Source organism: Mixophyes fleayi, chromosome 2, assembly GCF_038048845.1.
Source record: "Mixophyes fleayi isolate aMixFle1 chromosome 2, aMixFle1.hap1, whole genome shotgun sequence".
NCBI lineage: Eukaryota > Metazoa > Chordata > Amphibia > Anura > Limnodynastidae > Mixophyes > Mixophyes fleayi.
In genome coordinates, this window is record NC_134403.1 from 84,740,562 (window position 1) to 84,764,282 (window position 23,721).

General features: G+C 44.7%; 1 protein-coding gene across 1 annotated transcript in view; it reads left to right on the plus strand.

Annotated features, from left to right (window-relative positions):
- LOC142141211 (retinol dehydrogenase 7-like) overlaps window positions 1–7,155 on the plus strand; it is a 52,441-nt gene extending 45,286 nt beyond the window's left edge. Inside the window, exon 5 of the mRNA XM_075199433.1 lies at window positions 6,767–7,155. Within this exon, the coding sequence (XP_075055534.1) occupies window positions 6,767–6,981 (215 nt within the window). The 3' untranslated portion in view covers window positions 6,982–7,155. The remainder of the gene's footprint in view (window positions 1–6,766) is intronic.
- Window positions 7,156–23,721: the final 16,566 nt, after the last annotated feature.

Consider the following 23,721-nt stretch of genomic DNA (forward strand, 5'->3'; position numbering starts at 1 on the left):
AAAACAAAGGCACCAAGTGATGAAGGAGAGGGGGATGCAGGATGGCAAAGTGATGAAGGGGGGGTAGGATGGCACAGTAATGAAGGGGGGGCACGATGACACAGTGATGTATCAGAGGGGTGCAGCATGGCACAGTGATGAAGGAGAGGGGGAGGCAGGATGGCACAGTGTAATGAAGGGGGGGAGCAGCATGGCACAGTGATGAAGGAGATGGGGGCAGGATGGCACAGTTTAATGAAGGGGGAGAGCATCATGGCACAGTGATGAAGGAGAAGGGGAGGGCAGGATGGCATAGTAATGAAGGAAAGGGCGGGCAGATTGGCACAGCAATGAAGAAGAGGGGGAGGCAGGATGGCACAGGGGAAGAGAAGAGTGATATGTTTCATATTTATTCTACAGACCATTCTGTTTCATCATTAAGTTAGCATAAGGTGCAATCCACAGCGCAATATACATTGAAACTGGATTTGCATTGATGCACTTAAAGTCTTAATTTATTTCACAAAATATTACAGAGATCCAAGGTTTTGGGTTTAAAACATAACCTTTATTCTGAATAAAATAAAAGAATTGTCAAATTGTTTGTATTGTATCATATTTGAATTATTATATATAAAAACAGCAAAATATTAGTGATATGTGCAATAAAAACACAATTTAAAAGAATTGCTGTGTGTGATTTATATATCCGATTATTACATATAGGGTTGGTTAGCCTTTGAATAATGTGGGAATATTGTAGTATATTAATATAAAGTTCTATTTCCCTGTATTAATATATATGGCATAACCTTCCCATGATCTAACTATTTAATCCTCCTTTATTACAAATATAATTTAAATTATGACAGATATTGACCCGTCAAGATGCTAGAGAGTATTAATTAGAACATATATATCATTAATATTTTCTCAGATGTTCTATTAATAATTCTGGATACTAGTGGGCAACATGTATTTCTTTGAAGGATGGCAAAGGATAATGAAGGGGGGTTGCAGCATGGAACAGTGATGAAGGAGAGGGGGGACAGGATGGCATAGTGTGATGAAGGGGGGGCAGGATGGCACAGTGATGAAGAGGGGGATCATCATGGCACAGTGATAAAGAGGGGGGGCAAGATGGCACAGTGTGATGAAGGGGGGGTGCAGCATGGTACAGTGTGATGAAGGAGGGCCAGGTGAAGGCTGGAAAAGCAGTATGAAGGGTGCAGTGTGATCATAAGGGGGCACAGCGTGGTGATGATGAAGGGACACAGTAATGTGTGTGTGTGTGTGTGTGTGATGACACAGGGGACTTGTGGTAATGTGAGTGTGATGGCACAGGGGGCATGTGGTAATGTGTGTGTGTGTGTGTGTGTGTGTGTGTGATGGCACAGGGGGCTTGTGGTGGTGAGTTTGGGGAGAATGAGGTCTCTTTTGTTAAATGTGCCTATGAATTATTTAATGGCAGTGATGGTTGCGGGAAATAGGTATATTTATGAAATGTAAATACTATTTACTTATTGCTGGGGCTGTTTGGAGGGAGGGATAGAGGTTTATTTATTAAATGGGAATACTATTATTTTAATGTTGGGGCTGGAGGAAGGCCTAATTTTTAATCGTGGGTGCTATTGATTTAACACCGGGGCTGGTTGGAATTTTCTAAATGTACCCATTTTTTTTCCCAAAGAGGGCCCCCAACATTCCAGGATCCAGACAATCCGCAACTAAAGAAACCAGTAGCCACAAGTGGTAAAAGTGACAAGAACAGGTAGGAGACAGCAGAACAGTCTGTGAAATGTTCTGATTCTAGTGGGAGAAACCCCATTTTTGGTGAGTGTTCTGCCCAATATAAGGGGCAGGCCAAGACTGTAAACTCTTTCTGTACACACTGCATTGTTTATATACTACACTATGGTGCTAGATGTCCTGAAAGTCAGGAGTGCTGGGAGACATGTCATGCTTCGACGAGCGGGCACTGCACCCTTGTGCAAATGGTGTACACAGCAATGCAGGTTATTTTCCTGTAGGAGGTGGCCTAGCGCTTTTCACCTGCTAGCCATGCCCCAATGATGCATAGTCACTCCCCCAATTGTATGAACACATGTGCTAGCACTTTTGCGTGGTGGTGCAAACATTTTTTTTGTACATGCTCAACTGTAAGGGGGGCCCCATGAAATTGTTGTACCAGGGCCCTGAATTTCTCTTGGCAGCCCTGATCATGAGTTAAATTCCCGACCATGGCTTTATCTTGTGGAGTTTGTATGTTCTCATTGTGTTTGTGTAGGTTTCCTCTGGCTGCTCCGGTTTCTTCCTACATTACAAAAAAATACTAGTAGTTTAATTGACTGCTATCAAATTGACCCTAGTCTCTCTCTCTAGCTGTGTGTGTATGTTAGGGAATGTAGACTGAAATCATCCAATGGGACAGGGACTGATGTAAACGAGTTCCCTGTACAGCGCTGCGGAATCAGTGGCGCTATATAAATAAATGGTGATGATGATAATATATATATATATATATATATACATACTTATTTAGCTATTGAGAGATACCAAGGGGTATATTTACTAAACTACGAGTTTGAAAAAGTGGAGATGTTGCCTATAACAACCGATCAGATTCTAGCTGACATTTTGTAGAATGTACTAAATAAGTGTCATATCCAACCGCAGTTTAGTAAATCTAGCCCCCAGTGTGAACTTAAATAGACTTCACTACAAGAAGTCTGTTGTTCATAACTAAAATATATAGGGTAGGGCATCTATATGTAAGTAGCCTGTGAATTATGCTACCAATGAACAGCTATCCCAGGCGTTGCAATCATTTTTTCAAGTACTGAAACTGTAATGTACAATGGTAAAATGAAAATGTTCAAAACTTCCCCTTCATACAGCAACCTAAACACAATACAGTTTTTAGGCCCAACAGTGGGCCTGATTCATTAGGACACGTATTCTGAGCGCAACCCGCACTCAGAATATGACGTCTGTATGTTGTATTTGCATGCGCCCGAATTCATCAATTCGTATGTACCTGTCAGCGCCTGCTGAACTAGTGGCCGACATTACAGCAGCATGACCTAACTGTGTACAAAAAATAGATAAAGAAAATAAAAGAGTGTGGGGTTCCCCCTGCTAATGCTATTAACCCTAGCGCTGCTAGGATACTGCTGGTTGCAGCAAAATTGGGGGGAAAAATGCGTGACGCTGAATGAAATATAAATAGAAGCGAGGTCTATTTATACTGTACAGGGTTTTCCCACGCTGTCATGGAAAACCCTGTGCAGTATAAATAGACCTTGCGTCTGTTTATGTTCCTTTCAGCATTGCCTGTTCCTCCATAGAGGAACAAAGTGCGTTTGTTTCTTATGTTTTTTTTGTTGCCAAGCCTGTTTCTGTGGAATTAGTATGGGGTCATTGTGACTGAAGAAAAGAAGATGGATTACAAGCAATTTTGGAATATTATTGGGTCTTTGTGATTGAAGAACAGAAGATGTGTTTCATGGATATTTGAAATATTTTGCTTTGGTTGTGATTTCAAGCCTTATTTAATTGCTAGCTTACAAGATTGGATACCATACAGTTGAAGACATCAGATGGTAAGTATATGGGGTTTTATTATTTTTCATAAATATATGTGGTTTAATCGAAGGACGCATGTTTTATTTAAGGGGTTTTATAATTTTTATTAAAGTAAGGGGGTTATAAAGAGTGAGTTGTGGTTTATTTGCATTTCACTTTGTGGTACTACAGGTCACAGCGGGCACTGGATGTCAGGACATGGTGGCACTTGTGGTTCTACAAGCATCAGCATGCCCAGACTGTAAATGGCAGCCCAGGCTGGCTTGGACTTGTAGTTCCACAAACTAAAGTGGTGTTTTTCACTTATTATTACATTACACACACTTTATTACCCTACACCCACCACTCCTGGGGTGTAGGAAGAGCCCTAGTGCTTTCAGCACGGGTCTAGTTCTTCCTAGAGGGGGCCCACACAATTATTTGGACCCCACTCCCTAGGGAATCCAGCCCCCTGCTGAATAGCCTGGAATTGAATTGCTGCGTGTCCCCCTGCTATAGTGCCACCCACCAAGGCTGGTTGTCCTAGTGCTGGTTTCTGTGAAATCGGGTACACCACATATATCCCCCCGATTTTGCCATAACCAGCAGTAGTCTGGCAGCGCTAGGGTTAATAGCATTAGGAGGAGGGGACCCCTTGTGTTTTAAATCTATTTTTTGAACACAGTAAAGAGCCGGTGGATCGGCCAGTTGTAATGTCGGCCAAACCGACGACTAAGTTCCCATGTCCCATAGCTGGAGCAAGAGATACAGCTGAAATGGGAGTTTACTTCCACGGTGCACTCTAGTTTGGCACGCCCACACTGTACATTGACTTCGGACACATGCCACTTCCACGCCCAAGACTCCTGCCTCCGACCTAGGGGGTAATGACAACCCTTTCCGTGCGTTAGAGTACAGAGAAGGGCTGTTTTACGGAACGCATTTGCCGGTTCTGAATATGCGCAGAGTGATTTTGCGGAGGATACGCTCCGTCGGAGACGTGCCCTAATGTATCAGGCCCATTGTGTTTATCTTGAAAGTGTTAATATTTATCATACTGTCACAGATTTCTTATTTCTGTGTTCATGGCCTGTGAAAAGTACATTTTATATACACAATGGGCCTAATTCATTATATAACGTAAATGCTGATACTTGCCATATTTTCCATTAAATTGCACTGGAAATGGCCAGGAACTAACTATATGCCAGAGTACACAAGTGTATGCAATTCATCTTCGAATGCCAAGTACAATTACTTCAGGCTGCGATTTCATAGGCGTAACAGGGAGTGGAATGGGTGTATGCACGTAGTCAGAGTACAGTAAGGTCGTGCCAAGCTTGAGAGCATGCAGCATCCCATTCAAGTGTTGGGCATCTCTAAGGTACGTGTTTTTCAGTCATATCACTTTCTACATCTACAGGTCTGGTGTAAGTGCAGAGTGATAGTAATGACAGTCAGGTATGCATGCTAGAACATATCTTTGCAATCAAGAGCAACTGTAAAAATATATTTGATGTACAGTAGACATAAATAACATCCTGATAAATGTATTTTATGGGGGAAGAATGAAAAAACAATGTTATTAATTTTTTCATTAATTACTATTATTAACAGGTGACAACTGAATACTTTTTTTTCACGTGCGTTCTCCTGAGACTTTATATTTCAGATATATATTGTATGTATCCAGCAGTGTGTTGTGTCTGTCTCAATACGACAAGTGCAGAGCATACCTAGACCCGTATTCAACAAAAAATTTCTTCATATCCGCTTCTAGTTAAATATGGATTTACGTATGCTCAAATTCTGTGCGGTAAAACAACAAAAAAAAAAAAAAAAACAAACAGCAAAATACGTTCTATTTGTGTGCCTTGATGAATCAGGCAAAATATGTGGCTATGGGGTCTATTTGTTTATGACCCTTCATTTTTTTGACTTGATACTTTTCAATCCTTATCTCCTTGATAAGGATTGAAAAGTAACGGCTATGTATTAAAAAACTTCTCAGGGACAGCAGTGCCGATAACCTGCTGTCCCTGAGAAGTGACTCAACTGATCATCGCAGTCTTTTTTCATTTTTCAAGGCTGGGGTGATCTTCTCTTTTTTTTTTTTTTTTTCTTTTTTTTTTCTTTTTTTGCTAGTGCGCATGCACCGACCGAATAGTTGGTGCATGCGCAGTAACATCATGGCCGGCAAACTGCAGGATGATTGACAGGGAGGGATCACATGATCCCTCCACACATGCGCTGTCCAGCTCTGCTCCTCAGAGCAGAGCTGGACAGCGCGAAAGTTTTCAGATATGTTAAACTGTTGTTTTCGGGGGTTTACCACAGGAAAAATGCTTGGTAAATAAACCCCTATGTACCAAATTTTCAAGTCATTGACTTTCACATTTTTATACACAATGGAACTACTATGCGTAGGGTACCATTACACAAACATAGTAGTATAATAAAGCAGTTCCTAATCTTTTCCACATTTCATGGGTCCCCAAAAATCTCCTAAAATAAACTCCTGAACTAGGTGGGACTGTCCCGATTCTGGGGACTTTACCAGTATCCAGACATCTATAACATTAGTCACAACTGCTTTGAATGTTGGTTATATGTCTCTCTCTGTGCAGAGCAATGGCGAGCTTGTACCACATGCAGCTGCCACTGGTGCATGCTGTAGTGCAAGAGTGTTTTCGGGAGAGAGAAGGGGGTGGGGGCGCTAGACTCCAATCCATATTTCAAAGATTGCAATGTTGGGAGCCATGTAATAATGGCCTGTGCACGACCATTACACAAAAGTACTTGAAAGTATGTTTGCTTCCTGGCGAGCATTACTTTATTATAAAACTGCTATATGTAATGCTCCCCTTCAACTCTCCTTAAGTTTTATACTATAACCCACAGTGAAATATAATCATCCCTGTTACCCCAGATTATTTATTCTACCCTAATTTAGTGATCCTACCTTCAATCTGTGCTTGTTAATATATGAAACTTTAATTTCACAGGTTGAATAGCTGTGAGGCAAGAATGGCAGAATGTACCCCAAAGCGATAAGGAAGCCCAGAATAATCATCTTTATTATTTGGATATAGTTAAATCCCACCTTTTCCTTTTTAATGAAAACAGCTATACCATAAAATCACTGATTACCTCTAAATCCACCAAAGCATGAGTCATGCCCCAACTAATATGGTTTTAATTCTTGTTTCTGGTGTACTTGCAGATATGAAGGTATTGGAAGCATTAGTAAGAACTGCCAGCCCAAAAGTTCACAAGGTCACAGACTGCATGGAACATGCTCTGACTGCTGTCTACCCCTGGACAAGATATTCTCCTGGTTGGGACTGCAAGCTCTACTACCTCCCTCTATCATACCTGCCTACTGTCATATCTGACTATTTGCTGTGTCGATCAGCACCCAAACCAGCTTGTATGTAATTGTCAACAAAACACAGTACAGCATTATAATGTGATCATTTATCTCTAAACAGCATTTCTATCACCAACTAAATGTTGCTAATTTCTGAAACTATCAGTCCGATAACGTATACTATGAATTTCTTGTTTAAAGGTGACTATTTTGCTATGACTAAATATGAATAATTCAATAAAGGGCTCACTGTGTATGTTCACACAAACTTCACAACAACTTTAAACTTTAAACATTGCATGCAAATAAAGACGCGTAGACCTGGATAAGTTATTAAAAAATGGCAGAAATTTTATTGTAAGGATTTTATATTAACTAAACCTATGGTGGCGGAGAAAGGGCACTGCGGAACAGCTCAAGAGCTGATAACACAAGATCACTTAGCGGACTGGCGCAAACCGCCGTAAGTCCGTAAACCACGGGGAACAAATCCCTACATACTTAGCGCTGAGTTGGCGTCAGAGTGACTGCCCCTTACAACTCACACTGCCCTCCCTCACCGAGCCGAACAGGGACCCTCCTCACCGAAGGACCAAAAGGAGTTACTGATGCTTCAAAGGGGGCAGTGACCTACGACCAACTACCTGTGCGCCCATTAATCAGCCGCTGAACGCAGTGCCTTCCTACCCCCACTTTGAAAACCCAAATAAATTAAGGGATGGGAGGGTGGGATCTCGTGTTGCAAGTGAAGCCAAGCAGGAAGTACAGCCTGCTATATTCTATCAAAGGTCCCTCCCACGTGAGCCACCATTGGTCGGTACCCACCCCATGTTAAACCACACAAGGTAATTATTCAGCTTGTTACAAACCCTGTCGCCCTTTAAGTGCGTTTGTCCTAAAAGCCTCACTTGTCATTAAAATAAATTGTATGTTCCGTTTATGGCCCTCAAGCTAATTTTTTAAGCAACATTTTAAAAAATACCTTTTTCACCTCAGTGGGGCAAATAATAAAAAAATAATAATAACTAGACCCCTTTATTTATAAAACAACCCAAAAAAATAATGTGGAGAATCTGCTACATACATACTGATAAAATGATTAGAAAAGGTCTGTATATAATCTTAATCAACCACCCTCTAGTCCTCTAAGAACCCAATATTTCAGAGTGCATTCTGGAGTATACTATTGCTCTATACACTGAGAACAGACAGGGTGACCTATTGCAGTGAGTTCACTTTGAAATCCCTTGGCCATTACTCCCGTTATGCTTATGGCAAAATCTTGTGTAATTTTATGGGCTCAGAAAGATGACTTAAGCATGACCAAGCGAAGCAGGAAACTGAAAGAAGAAGAAAGTTCTAAATCATCCAACATGTTCTTAAATGGTTAATGGGTTTGATAGAATAATAGTGTGCAATTAGTACTGGTTCAGAAATGGTTGGCACTCAAGTATGGTGAGGAGGTAGTGAAACTAACAATGAATGGTTGAAAATCCACCTCTACTTCAACAACACCATCTAAAACTAGTAAAGGTAAATCCAGTTCTACAGAAATTTTTCAGGGAACACAAAATATCAATCGGCCTATTTCAATAAATATTAATGATCCACCATCTTGGCCAGATAATAACGATAAAGTAAAATGTTGTTTGATAGAACATGGACCTCCAACCAAGGCAAAGATACAGATTTTTGCTACTTATTGTCAGATAATGGGCAACATATTTTTATAGAATACACAGTTGCTGGATTCCCTAGGAAGTTAGGGTCTGCAAAAAAATGTGGATCCCCTCCGTAGGGGTACCGAGCCCCATGCTGCCAGTACCAGGGCTCTTCCCACACTCCTGGGCAGTGGGTGGGGGGTAATAAATGGTTACTGATAATACTAGTGCTGGTCAGAGGTAAATTGGGGGGACAAACAGTGTAGGGTTCCCACTGATTTTCCTCCAACTAGTCCTAGGCTTAGCCAGCCGGGGCTGTCAGAAATGCAAGCTCCAGGTTATAAACAGACCTGCTGGCTGTTAGAAGTTCATAAATGATCCACCATCTAAGCAGATAACGATAAAGTAAAATGTTGCTTGAAAGAACATGGACCTCCAACCAAGGCAAAGATACAGATTTTTGCTACTTATGCATTTTGCATTTTTGGCATTAAATTGTAGTTGCCACTCTCTTGACCATTCCTCTATTCTACATAGATCATCGATCATTTGTTTTATCCTCTGGTGTGTCTACCCTGTTGCATATCTTTGTGACATCTGTAAAAAGGCATACTTTCCCATCAATACCATTTGCAATATCACCAATAAAAATATTAAAAACCACTAATCCAAGTACAGATCCTTGAGGTACTCCACTTGTAAACCTTCCCCCCTGTGAATGCTCTCCATTTACTATAACTCTATATTTTCTAACCTGCAACCAAGATCTTATCCATTCAACCGCCTTAGAATCCAATCCCAAGCTTTCAAATTTATTTAACAGTCTACCATGGTGGACAGTGCCAAAAGTCTTACTAAAATCTAGATAAGCTACATCTATGACCCACCCTTTATTTATTACTTTAGTCACACAGTCAAAAAAGTAAACAAGATTTATTTGATATGATCTCCCCCAAGTAAATCTATGCTGTATGGAATCCTGTAAGTTACTGTATTTGAGTCTTTTTTGCAATTTATGGCAGTATTTGGACCTCCAGTATTCAAAGAGACAATCATAAGAGACTAACATGTGGGGGCTGATGAGTGTGTTGTTGGAAAAAGCTAGCCCATCCCCCCACCCAGAGTCTGAGTACCTACTATGAGTAATTTCTTATTGATTTTTCTGCAGGCCCAACAAGCATGGATTTTCAAAAAATAAAAGAATAAAAAGTCCATATCCAGTGTTTCCCATGCCTCTTTCCTTAATTCAAAAATACAAACATAGAACACGACAAAAAGAAAAGAAGCAAAACAATCAGTTGAACAGTATTCATACTATAAAAGGACCTGTGGTTGCGTCTCACATGCGTACGCTATCCTCTTATTCTGTTCTAAGACACACACGTTATAAAACTCGCACTGTTATGCACTTTTCCTTACACAATGGTGCCTTACTCAGTCTTTTGGCCACACTAAATAACACTTAAGCTTTACCAGGGCCGGACTGGGACTAAAAATCAGCCCTGGCATTTAAAACACACAGGCCCACCTGTTGTGGGCTCCATGCACTATATTGTTGTACACTGATGCTGGCGCAGTGTGCGTTGCTGGTGCAGTACAATATGATGTATTATGAGTGTGTGCTTTTGGGGGGTATTTATTTCTCTTAATGACCCTCAACATTACATTATTAGCACCCATATTACATCAATAAATACCATGACAATACATTATTAATAACCCAAATTACAGCAATAAATAACCCCCCACACACACTCATACTACATCGATACCCACCCACATTACAGCAACCCGCATCACCACCACATTACAGCAACCAGCATCCCCCCCACATTACAGCATCCAGCATCGCCCCCCAACTTTCCAGCAACCAGAATCACCCCCACATTACAGCGTCCAGCTTCACCCCCCACATTCCAGCAACCAGCATCACCCCCACATTCCAGCAACTAGCATCACCCCCCTCATTGCAGCAACCAGCATTACCCCCCTCACATTATAGCAACCAGCATCACCCCCCCTCCACATTACAGAAACCAGCATCACCCCCCACATAACAGCAACCAGCATCAGCCCCCACATTACAGCAACCAGCATCACCCCCCACATTAAAGCAACCAGCATCACCCCCCACATTACAACAACCGGAATCACCCCCACATTACAGCAATACCCTATCATACTTATTATCAATACTAAGCCACAAACACACTACATCATTGCCACCACCACGCCACCCCATACTACAGCAATACCACCAATTATACAGGCGCCACTGTAGGAAACCAATGTTTTGCTTTTTTGAAATCTCTCACAAAATAGCAACAACAGAATACTTACACACATATAGGTAACAGGTATCCTTTTCCCTCAATTAAATAGTAATGGCAGAATTTTTATGAATCATTCCACATGAAATAAAACTCTAACAAATATATCAGAAAAAACATAACTATTGAATGATCATTTAAACCCACACGGCCGCATTAAAAGTATTTCCATCTACAGCAAAATGTCAGAGAAAAATATTTTTTATACTACAGTAACTGGATATGCGTCTTTTCTATTAATTTTAAATAACACAGTATATTAATTAAGGGGGAAAGAGGAGGTGGGTGAGAGATAATTGGATGTGATCCATCAGTTTGATTAGAGAGAAAACATTTAGATTAATTACCTGGAGACGTCTACCCCCTTGACTCACAGGCAGGGCCGACGAGGAATTTTGGGCCCCAGTACAGCAACTTTTTTGGGCTCCTGTCATATTCAACAATGAGACTTGCCTTTGGCAGAAGTTCATATGATGCCACACCATAGTGCCCTCAGGTCATATTATGCCACACCGTAGTGCCCCTAGGTAATATTATTATTATTATTATTATTAATATTTATTTATAAGGCGCCACAAGGCATCCGCAGCGCCGTACAGAGACAAACAAAATCACAATACAATGGGAGACAGCACAGTACAGTAAACACAGCAACTCAGTACGCTCAATGCACAGCTAGAGAGGGTGGGGAAAGGGGAGGGAGGATCCGAAAACGACGGGGCCCAAGAAGGGGGGCGCGGAAGACAGGGAGACCCCCAGGGGGGAGGAGGGAGCGAAAGTGGACGTGGGGTGGAGGACCTTTGAGGAGGAGGGCTAAGTAGCTGGAGAGCAGAGTTAGAAGTGGTGGAAACAGGAGGAGAGATGGCCCTGCTCAGAGGAGCGTACAATCTAAGGGGAGGGGTGGACAGACAGAGAGACGCAGGGGAGAGAGGGAGAGTAGGGGGACAGAGGCAGAAGATAAGGTAGGAAGTTAAGTGGGAGACAGAAAGGCTTTAAGAAAAAGGTGGGTTTTTAGGGCCCGTTTGAAGCTGGACAGATTAGGGGAAGTTCTGATGGAGGGAGGGAGCTTGTTCCAGTGGAGGGGGGCAGCGCGGGCGAAGTCTTGGATACGCGCGTGGGAGGAGGTTATAAGGGGGGAAGAGAGGCGACGGTCAGAGGCAGAACGGAGAGGGCGGGATGGAGCATGAATAGAGAGGAGGGTGGAAATGTAGGGCGCAGTGGAGTTGGCGAGGGCCTTGTAGGTGAGTGTGAGGAGCTTAAAGAGGATTCTGAAGGGGAATGGGAGCCAGTGAAGGGCTAGGTAGAGGGGGGAGACAAAAGAGGAGCAGCGAGAGAGGAAAATAAGCCTAGCTGCAGCGTTAAGGACGGATCGAAGGAGATCGAGATGAGAGTGGGGGAGGCCAGTGAGGAGGAGGTTGCAGTAGTCCAGGCGGGAGATGATCAGAGAGTGGATAAGGCATTTGGTGGCATCTTGGGAGAGGAAGGGCCGGATGCGAGCGATGTTGCGCAGCTGGAAGCGGCAGGATTTAGCAAGAGAGAGGATGTGGGGGCCAAAGGAGAGAGAGGAGTCGAGGATGACACCAAGGCAGCGAAGTTGGGGGACAGGCGAGATAGAGGTATTGTCGACAGTGATGGAGAGGTCAGAAGGGGATGGGGTATGAGAGGGAGGAAAAACTATGAGCTCAGTTTTGGCAAGGTTAAGTTTGAGGAATCGAGAGGACATCCAGGAGGAGATGGCAGAGAGGCAGGCGGACACCCTAGAGAGGAGGGAGGGAGAGAGATCAGGAGAGGAGAGGTATAGTTGAGTGTCGTCAGCGTAAAGGTGGTAGCTGAAGCCGAAATATTATGCCACATAATATTACCCTCAATTCATATTTAGCCATGCAGTAGTGCCCACAAATCATATACCATACAGTAGTGCCCCCAAATTATATTATACCACAATAGTGCCCCCAAATAACATTATGCCATACAGTAGTGCCCAGACAAAAAACTCATTCACAAAAAAAAATTGGTACAGCATATCAGATACTGAGAGTGTAAGTCCCAGGAGCAGCTTAATACACCATTTACAATGCAAACAAAAATAGGTATATTGACACAATCACAGATACAATTTATGACAAGCAGTGTATTTTCCTCTTAATTAAAAGTCTTTGTACAGATAAATATGCAAGAAACATTACAGCGCAATAATGAGCAATACATAGTGTTTTAAACGTCATTGGATACACAGTAGTGCCCCAGTTCAACAAAGGATGGTTAAAAATACATTGCACACGAGAAAATATACAAACTTACCTGATTATGGCATCCTGTGTTCTGTTCTCCTACTGGGTGCGCTGGGCGATATGGGATCTGTAGCTGTCAGCTCATACAGCCAGTCGGGAGCAGGGACAGAGGACAGTGGTCAAAGTGGAAATTTAGAAGTGGGGGTATGGAAAAAATAAATGAATGGAATATGAATGCTTGAATTTTTATTTTCTTTTAACACTTGTCCCCTCTGTGCATTCCCATTCTTCATTACTACTTGTGTTTTATGATGGCTGCTTCCCTGACATTCCCATTCTTAAGATTCTCTCCCTTTACACTTTTTTTACCTATGCCCCTACATCATATTCTTCATTGTCCCTCTCACTTAACCCCCTGCACCACATTCTCCCCTGTCTCTCTTACCCTTCTTCCTGCACCCCCTTCCCCCCAGCTCTCTCACCCCTCCTCCTGCACCCCTTTCCTCCCTGGCTCTCTAACCCCTCTTCCAGCACCCTCTTCCCCTCTGACTCTCTCACCCCTCTTCCTGCACCCCCTTCCCCCGTGGCTCTCTCACCCCTCTTCCAGCACCCCCTTCCCCCCTGGCTCTCACCCCTCTTTCAGCACCCCCTTCCCCCCTGGCTCTCTCTCACCCCTCTTCCTGCACCCCTTTACTCCCTGGCTCTCTCACCCCTCTTCCAGCACCCTCTTCCCCCCTGGCTCTCTCGCCCCTCTTCCAGCACCCCCTTCTCCCCTGGCTCCATAACTCCTCTTCGAGTAATCCCTTCCACCCTGGCTCTCTCACCCCGCTTCCTGCAACCCCTTCCCCCCTGGCTCTCTCACCCCTCTTCCAGCACCCCCTTCCCCCCTGGCTCTCTCACCCCTTATCCAGCACCCCCTTCCCCCCTGGCTCTCTCACCCCTCATCCAGCACCCCCTTCCCCACTGGCTCTCTCACTACTCTTCCAGCACCCCCTTCCCCTCTGGCTCTCTCACCCCTCTGCCAGCACCCCTTCCTTTCTGGCTCTCTCACGCCTCTTTCTGCACCCCCCTCCCCCCTGGCTCTCACCCCTCTTCCTTCACCCCCTTCAGCCCTGGCTCTCTCACCCCTCATCCAGCACCCCCTTCCCCCCTGGCTCTCTCACCCCTCTTCCAGCACCACCTTCCCCCCTGGCTCTCTCACCCCTCTTCCAGCACCGACTTCCCCCTTGGCTCTCTCACCCCTCTTCCAGCACCCCCTTCCCCCCTGACTTTCTCACCCCTCTTCCAGTATCCCCTTCCCCCTGGCTCTCTCACCCCTTGTCACTCACCGGACCGTGAGTGCCTCTGCGCTGGTGCGTGGTTCTCTAGCCTTCCTGCCGGCGCCTGTCCTGAGCCGCGGCCGTCCGCCATCTTGATGGACTGCGCATGCGCAGCATCCAAGAAGTTATGACCTTTGCTTTTAATCTAATTGGAGGATCAGGCACCTCTCCCTATTTAAGGCACCTGTGCTCATTACCTCGTTGCCTGATCTTGAGTCTCATTCCCTGTTAATCTCTGAAGGTGTCTCCTGTGTCCTGCTAGTGTCTTCAGCTTCCAGCTGATTACTTGTTATTCTCCTCGGTGGTTTCCATACGCGCTACAGACTCCTGTATCCTGTTCGTGTCCTCATCTGGCTTCTGGATTACCTACTCTGCTCATCAGCGGTTCTCATACCCGCTACAGACTCCTGTATTCTTCTCGTATCCTCAGCTGGTTTCTGATTACCTGCTCTGCTCACCTGCGGTTCCCATACCCGCTACAGCCGTTCAGCGTCCCTGCTGTGCCTGCATATCCTTGTGGACAAACTTCTCTACTCATCAGCTGTATTCTTACTTGTTATTAACTATCAACTGTTACCTTGCATATCCGCTTAGGACAAGCTTCTGTACTCAGCAGCGGTATCCATACCCGCTATAGACTATTTGTTGTTACGCTGCATATCTGTTTGGAACAAGCTTCTCTACTCAGTAGGGATATGCATATTTGTGATTGACTATCAGTTATCATCCCGCATATCCGCTTTGTGCAAGCCTCTCTACTCAGCAGCGGTATACATACCGTTATAGACTACTAGCTAAACGCTGCATATCTGTTTGGAACAAGTTCCTCTGTTCTCCCACTGTCTTCATACCGTTATTGACTCTTTGCATGCCTCCATTCATCCGCACCTGAACATCTCCTCACTTACTAGCAGTGGTACAACTTGCTGTACGCAGACCACGGACTTCCCTGCTACCTACTTGCACCTGGACAAGTCTTCTCACCATAGCAGTGGTACAACTTGCTGTACGCAGACCACTGACTTCCCTGCTACCTACCTGCACCTGGACAAGTCTTTTCACCATAGCAGTGGTACAACTTGCTGTACGCAGACCACTGACTTCCCCGCTACCTACCTGCACCTGGACAAGTCTTCTCACCATAGCAGTGGTACAACTTGCTGTACGCAGACCACTGACTCTCCTGTTACCTTCCTTCACCTGCTCACGTCCACCCTGGTCTCTGTGGTTCAAACCTGCCTTTCCACTATAGATGCAAGTTGCTGACTCATCTACCAATATAGCTGCAAGTCGCTGACTCATTTACCAATATAGCTGCAAGTCATTCACTATCATCAATTCCATTGGCATCCTCTCACCATCTGCTGTTATATACGTTCCACTATTCACCCTGCTGCCAGAGGACCGCTGTGCTAACTCCGCCTCTCTGGTAAGCATAGTCAACTGGTGAAATCCTGGGCAAGACTCCTAGTGCCCGTGACACCCCTCTTCCAGCACCACCTTCCCCCCTGGCTCTCTCACCCCTCTTCCTGCACCCCCTTCCCCCATGGCTCTCTCACCCCCTCTTCCAGCACCTCCTTCCCCCCTGGCTCTCTCACCCCTCTTTCTGCACCCCCTTCCCCCCTGGCTCTCTCACCCCTCTTCCTGCACGCCCTTCCCCCTGGCTCTCTCACCCCTCTTCCAGCACCCCCTTCCCCCTTGGCTCTCTCATCTCTCTTTCAGCACCCCCTTACCCCCTGGCTCTCTCACCCCTCTTCCAGCACCCCCTTCCCCCCTGGCTCTCTCACCCCTCTTCCTGCACCCCGTTCTCCCCTGGCTCTCTCACCCCTCTTCCAGCACCCCCTTCCCCCCTGGCTCTCTCACCCCTCTCGCCCTGTGATAGTTAAATCAATATTATAAATACTCTCACCCCTCTTCCTGCACCCTTTCCCTCCTTGCTCTCCCACACTCATGACAATCTTGCCCCCGGCCGCAAGAATCGCTCCCCCCCACCGTGCGCGTAACCCCCGTGCAAAAATTGCGGTGACCCCTCGTGTGAAAATAGCAGCACCCCTCCCTCCCACGATCCCTTGTGCGAAAATCACAGCACCCCCCCTTCCCTGCAGTTCCCTCCCCATTCAGAAAAAAATAAAAACTGTGTCCACATTGCAGGGCACAGTGCAGAGGATAAGGGGGAGGGAGCAGAGGAGCCCTCGTACATTGCGCAACAGAGGTGGCTGGTTCCTGGGGAGGAACCAGCCACCAGGAATCCAAGAAGTGTCAGGCCAGCCCTTCTGGCATTTGCCAGAAGTGCCAGATGGCCAGTCCGGCCATGAGCTTTACAGAATTATTTATTCAATAACCACTGTATCTCAGCAGTACTCACAACATATGTATGTATTTAAATCAAAGTAATTTACCGTTAACACAAAAAAGCTTGTATTCACAGTTCACACATATCATAACGTTGTTCAACACAACATAGTATATCAATATAAAATTAACCCTAGGTTCACCACCATTATTCCTTACACAATCCTAGCTTTACATATGTATCCTTGATAAGAATCAGTATTTATAATATTGATTTAACTATCACAGATATCAAACAATATATGAATATAAATAGTCAAATCAACGTTACAAACACATATAACTTTATATATATATATATATATATATATATATATATATATATGTATATATATATATATATATATATCAAAAGACAAGAAAGGGCGCCAAACATAGTGTATTAAATGTGACTCTTAGTGAATTTTCCACATGCGTGTAATTCCCGTACCAGAGATCCAGATAATATCAGCTTCAATGATTGCATATGATGATCTTCTCTAGGTACCATCTAAGGTGGACATCTGGAATCAATTATAGATATTCCCAACAGTGTAACTCCAGGGTAGATTAATACAAATAAAAAACATCTTATCTGTCCTAATCCTCGTGTGTTGAAAGCATCAGGTGGGGCAATCCTGGCCAGTAAGCCCAAACTGACGACACGGGTCCTGGACAGCAAGCACACAAATCCCCTATATATATATATATTATCAATGATTCTTATAAAATCCTTGTATTCTGGATACAATTCTTGATCTGCAATGCAGGGAACGTTCCTGTAGTATAGAGTCCTTTTCTGTAACATATTGTAGGTTTTCTGTAGTATAGTGTATTCGTATCCTTTGCTGTAGTGTAGTGTATTAAAATATATATTTTCTGTAGTGTAGTATAATATATATTTTCTGTAGAGTAGTGTATCCCTATAGAGTAGTATACTGCCTTTCCTATAGTGTAATATATATCTTTTCTGTAGTGTAGTGTGTCCCTATTAACCCTTTCCTGTAGTGTAGTGTGTTTTCTGTAGTGTAGTGTGTTGTCCAGTGGCAGGCAGGCAGAAAGAAAGCAAGGGGGAGTCCCGGGTCTGGCTTTTATAGTCCAGACCCGGAAACTCCCAGCCTCCCCAGCAGCAACATGTTTGTGGTGATTCACCACACACACGTGCATGTCTGTGTGTCCAGGGTTGATGATGTCATCACCCCTGGCGGTTCTCCCCACTGTGTACGTGCTGACTTGAGTCATCACATACAGTGGGGTTCTGCTATGCAATTGGGCATTCGCCGTCGGTGTGTGCGCAGTTACAGTGTAGCCATGCACGCGCCGATATCGACGCGTGCATCGTTGGTGCTGCCGATATCGGCCGCCTGCATCATAGGTACTTGAACAGGGTTGGTCCAGAAACAAGCCAAGCGGTCAATACAGGCAACAGACAAGGCATATCCAGGCACAGGCAGTCAATCAATATGGAGTCATCAACAGCAGGCAAATGAGGTGCAGGCACAATGCTATAACCAGCTGCAGTCCAATAAGTCCTGAAGTGGCAATCAGTAACACCTATATGAGGTAGGGCTGATCACATCTGCCTTCACTACTATAGACTAGTAACTATAGATGCAGCAAACCTCTGGCAACTCTTGTAATGCACCTATACAATTTAGTTTCAGATCTGTGCTGTTCATCTGTCACAACCATCTGCTGAACAGATTGTGAGCCTAAACACTCTATAGAGATCTGCCTGCACTGCTGGTCATGAGTGCATACACACTTCTACATTTGCCTGACATCGTTCCATCATTGATAGAGATTTTTAGTCAGTTTATAAAATCAAACAATACAATGTGCTTCGGTACTGTAAATCATGACCATGGGAGCGTACACACTAATGTGATATCAGACCTAACAATTGTTTATCATGTGATTGGCCTGATAGTTGGTTGAAAAAACCTGTATTGTGTACCCAGCTATACAGTCACACAGCAATGCTGGTCAGAGGGTTGTTGTCTTGTGTAAACTGTGTAAAGGGTTCAAACAAAGAACGCTTGAATGTTTGAAGACTTAAGGAAAGTCTTGATGTGTGAGGGACGGAATTCCACAAAGTGGGTGCAGCCTGAAAAAAAACTGTAACCGGGAATGGGAGCAGGTAATGAGTATTGAGGAGGGACGCAAATCTTGTGTAGAATGGAGATGGACTGTTGGGAGATATTTTGAGACAAATGAATAGATGTATGATGGTGCAGTTTTATTAATGCCTTGTAAGTTAGTAGAATTAATTTATAATGGATTCTGTAAAAAACAAACAGGCAATCAATGTAGAAAATGATAGCGTGGAGCAGCAGTGGAAGAGCAATTTGCAAGGGAAATTAATCTAGCCACTGTGTGCAAAATAGATTGTAGGGGTGAGAATCTGATTCGGGGATGATGGTATTTTAATAGTCATGAATTAAAATGTTTGTAGTGTATTGTGTGAGATATGTGCATATTCTGGAAATGTTCTTTGGATGTATGTGACAGAATGAAGATATAGATTGGATGTGGGGAACAAAGGATAGTTCTAAATCAAGGGTAAAACCAAGGCAGTGAGCTTGTGGGGTAGGATTTATTGTCATGTTGTCAACAGAAATAGAAATGTCAGCTAGGTAACTTCTGATGGCTGAAGGGATTATTATTAGCTCTGTTTTTTGAAAGATTGAGGGGAATATTTATTAATTAACTGGGTTTTGTCCCATTAATTATCAACTGTCATTCTAACGAGGATAGATGATTTTTCGGCTCCATTTAATAAAAAGAATTACCTTAGGACAGCGCATCCAATAGGAGATTGTCCCTACGATGATTTCACTTACCTTAAAACTGCAGTTCTCTCCACTCACTATGGCAACGTTGCTTTGATCATCCGCAGAGACATACCTGTGATATAATGAATGAAGAGACATACTGTGATATAATGAGATGGCAGAAAAACAATAATGCGGGCTAACAAAGATAGTGGGAGATGCAGAGATGATGTCACTCACCGGACTGTGAGTGCTTCTTCCCGGACATTTAGGAACCGTGGCCGTCCTCCATCCTGAGGGACTGCGCATGCGCAGCCCTTTCTATTCCTCCAGTGTATGTTCCTTTAACTTAATTGGCAGATCAGGCAACCTCCCTATATTAAGCACCTGTGGTCAACACCACGTTGCCTGATCTTGGAGTCTCATTCCCCATGAGTCTCTGAAGGTGTTCCTGTGTTTCCTCGTTTATTCAGCCCAGATGATTCCTGTGGTTTCCAAACCACTTCTACCTCTGTGGTTTCCAAACCACTTCTACTACTGTGGTTCCCATACCACTTCTACCATCTACTGCATCATCGTGACTGTGAGCTGATTCCTATCCGCTGCCTCCGTGCACTACAGTCTTCTAACCACTTCAACTCTACCTTGTATCATTGGGACTGTTAGCTGATGCCTATCCGCTGCCTCCGTGCACTACAGTCTTTCATTCACATCCACTCACCTGTTCATGATTGTGACTGCCAGCTGATTCCTATCCGCTGCCTCCGTGCACTACAGGCTTCAACCTGCAACTCGTCTGTGTTTCATCATCGTGACTGCTAGCTGATTCCTATCCGCTGCCTCCGTGCACTACAGTCTTCAACCTGCAACTCGTCTGTGTTTCATCATCGTGACTGCTAGCTGATTCCTATCCGCTGCCTCCGTGCACTACAGTCTTCAACCTGCAACCCGTCTGTGTTTCATCGTGACTGTTTAGCTGATTCCTATCCGCCGCCTCTGTGCGCTTCAGTCTTCAGTCCTTGTCAACTCTCCCGTGTTTCCTGGAGTCTGCTGCCACTATTGCTACTCGCTACTCTCCGTGATCAACTGTTTCAGTTCAACTCTGCTCTGGTGTCCCATCGTTACTGCACCTGCTGGTTGCTATTGGCTACCTCCGTGTTCCCGCAGAGACCCGCTGCTGTTACTTCTCAGCGCTACGCATCCATCTACTGCTGATCCACTCTCCACGCCTTCCTGGGTTCCCTGCTGGTCTACCTACCTGTGCGCTGCACCTGCTAGACTACCGCTTCACCCATCCAGGGACTTTGCATCCTGTCGGCCTCCTGCCGTTCAGGTATCTCTGCACTTCTGTCTGACTGCCTTCTCCTGAACCACGGTATGCATACTTCCCATTGACTGTGCTGTGTATTGCATACCTTGCTGGACTGTGTTGGTTCTCCTCTGGAGTGTACTATCCGCTGAGTCTATTGCCATCATTGACTGTGTTATCTCATGCTGGATTACTTCAAGAGACTTTCTATATTGGCAGTGTTGTTCAGTCATTGATACATTTATATTGTGCATATTACTGTGGATCAAAGTCAAGGTGCCCGTGTATATATTGTGTTGCAGTCTCTCCCCGTGCACCTCCTCACATATATATTCAGTGGTACAACTTGCTAGTGGCAGACCACTGACCCCTGTTCCAGTTTCCCCTGCTCCAGTATCCTCTCACATAGCAGTGGTACAACTTGCTACCGCAGACCACTGACTCCCCGGATACCTCCACTTGGATTCCATTCCTTCACTCAGACAGCGGTACAACTTGCTATCCGCAGACCGCTGGCTCTCATCACCTCCTCGTTTCTGTTGGACATTCCTCCTCACTATAGCAGTGGTACAACTTGCTACCGCAGACCACTGACTACCTTCACGTGTCCTTTGTCCATACAGTTCCTCGCGTATTACTACCTCCATATTGCCAGTGCTGCTAGTCATAGACTTTCCTGAGCATCTCATCATCTGCTATTTCCTGTTCCGTGATCACCCTGCTACCAGAGTACCATATTACCACCTATATTGCTCTGGTAAGCCTATCACCTGGTGATCCCTGGGTAAAGACTCCTAGTGCCCGTGACAGTAAGATCAGGCCATGACAGACCCAGATACGGAACCTACCGCTAAAGAGATGCTGCAGCATCTGGTCAGCCGTGTGGAGCAACAGGATGCTCGCCAACAGCTGTTACTTCAATGTTACCAATCATTAACCTCCCAAGGAACATCTGGACAGACTGTTACAGCTAATATTGAAGCTCCTGTGCTTTCCTCCGTTTCCCCAGTGCCATCCCAGGTGTCTACAGCTCCTACGCTTCACCTGCCTACTCCGTCAAAATATGACGGGGACCCCAAAACTTGTAGAGGTTTCCTTAACCAATGTTCAGTCCATTTTGAACTCCAACCTCAAAATTTTTCTACCCATCGTTCCAGAGTGGCCTATCTTATCTCATTGTTTTCGGGACAAGCCCTGGCTTGGGCCTCCCCCCTGTGGGAAAGAAACGATCCAATTCTACAAGATAGTGCCAAATTCATTTCCACGTTCCGAAGTGTGTTCGATGAACCAGGTCGTGTGACCTCCGCTGCTTCCAGCATTCTTCGTTTGCGACAAGGCTCCCATACAGTAGGACAGTATGTCATTCAATTTAGGATCTTAGCCTCTGAACTTCAGTGGAACACTGAAGCATTAGTTGCCGCCTTCTGGCAGGGGCTCTCCGATAAAATTAAAGATGCACTGACTACCCAAGAGCTTCCTTCGTCACTAGAAGATTTGATCTCTCTTTGCCATCGTGTAGATATGAGATTTCGTGAAAGAGAGTCTGAGAAAACAACAGCTGTCAAAGCACCTCTTCGTTTAAACCCTCAATTTCGTTCAGCTCCATCCTCTGTGATTCCCATGGAGATAGGACGTTCCAAATTATCTTCAGAGGAAAGGAAACGAAGAGTAAAGAATAGACTCTGTATCTATTGTGCTGATTCCACGCATGTGCTCAGCTCTTGCCCTAAGAGATCGGGAAATGCCAGGCCCTAACTAGTTCTGGAGAGGTGAAGTTAGGGTCCCTGGAGTCCTCTCCATTGTCTATGAAATCTAAAGTCTGCGCTTTTGATGTTACGATTTCCTTTGCTACCAAATCCTTTGAGTCACAGGCATTGATTGATTCCGGAGCAGCAGGAAATTTCATTTCTAAATCACACTTGAATCAATGGTCCCTACCAGTGATCACTTTAAAAACACCCATTACTGTGACGGCTATAGATGGATCACGCCTCATCAATGGTCTCATCACCCAGAGTACGTCTCCAGTAACCCTTCAGATTGGTGTACTACACCATGAAGAAATTTCGTTTTTAATTCTTCCAGTTACGACAAGTCCGATTGTCTTAGGCCTTCCATGGCTTCAGTGTCACTCTCCCCAGATTGACTGGCGCACCCCTCAAGTTACGTCTTGGGGGTCTGAATGTCACCATCGTTGTCTCTCTCAAGTTATTCCTCTTAAAGTACAGCGATCTTCCATCTCATCTTCCTCCCCGGGACTCCCTCCTCAGTATGCTTCATTTGCCGATGTGTTTGATAAAGCTCAGTCTGAACGTCTTCCTCCTCATCGTTCTTGGGATTGTCCGATCGACCTTCTACCTGGCAAGACTCCTCCCAGGGGTCGGGTCTATCCTCTCTCGTTACCTGAAACTCAAGCCACATCTGAGTACATACAGGAGAATCTCCAGCGTGGGTTCATTCGACCTTCCACCTCTCCCGCTGGAGCTGGGTTCTTCTTCGTCAAAAAGAAGGATGGATCATTACGCCCTTGTATAGATTTTCGTGGACTCAACGCCATTACTATCAAGAATCGGTATCCCATTCCGCTGATCACTGAGCTATTTGATCGCATCAAGGGAGCTCGGATATTTACTAAGTTGGATCTTCGTGGTGCTTACAATTTAATTAGAATCCGTTCCGGTGACGAATGGAAGACCGCGTTTAACACCAGAGATGGGCATTACGAATATTTAGTAATGCCCTTCGGGCTGTGTAATGCCCCCGCTGTTTTCCAGGGTTTCATCAATGAGATCTTTCGGGACTTATTATATGTATGTGTCGTTGTCTACCTAGACGACATATTGATCTTCTCAC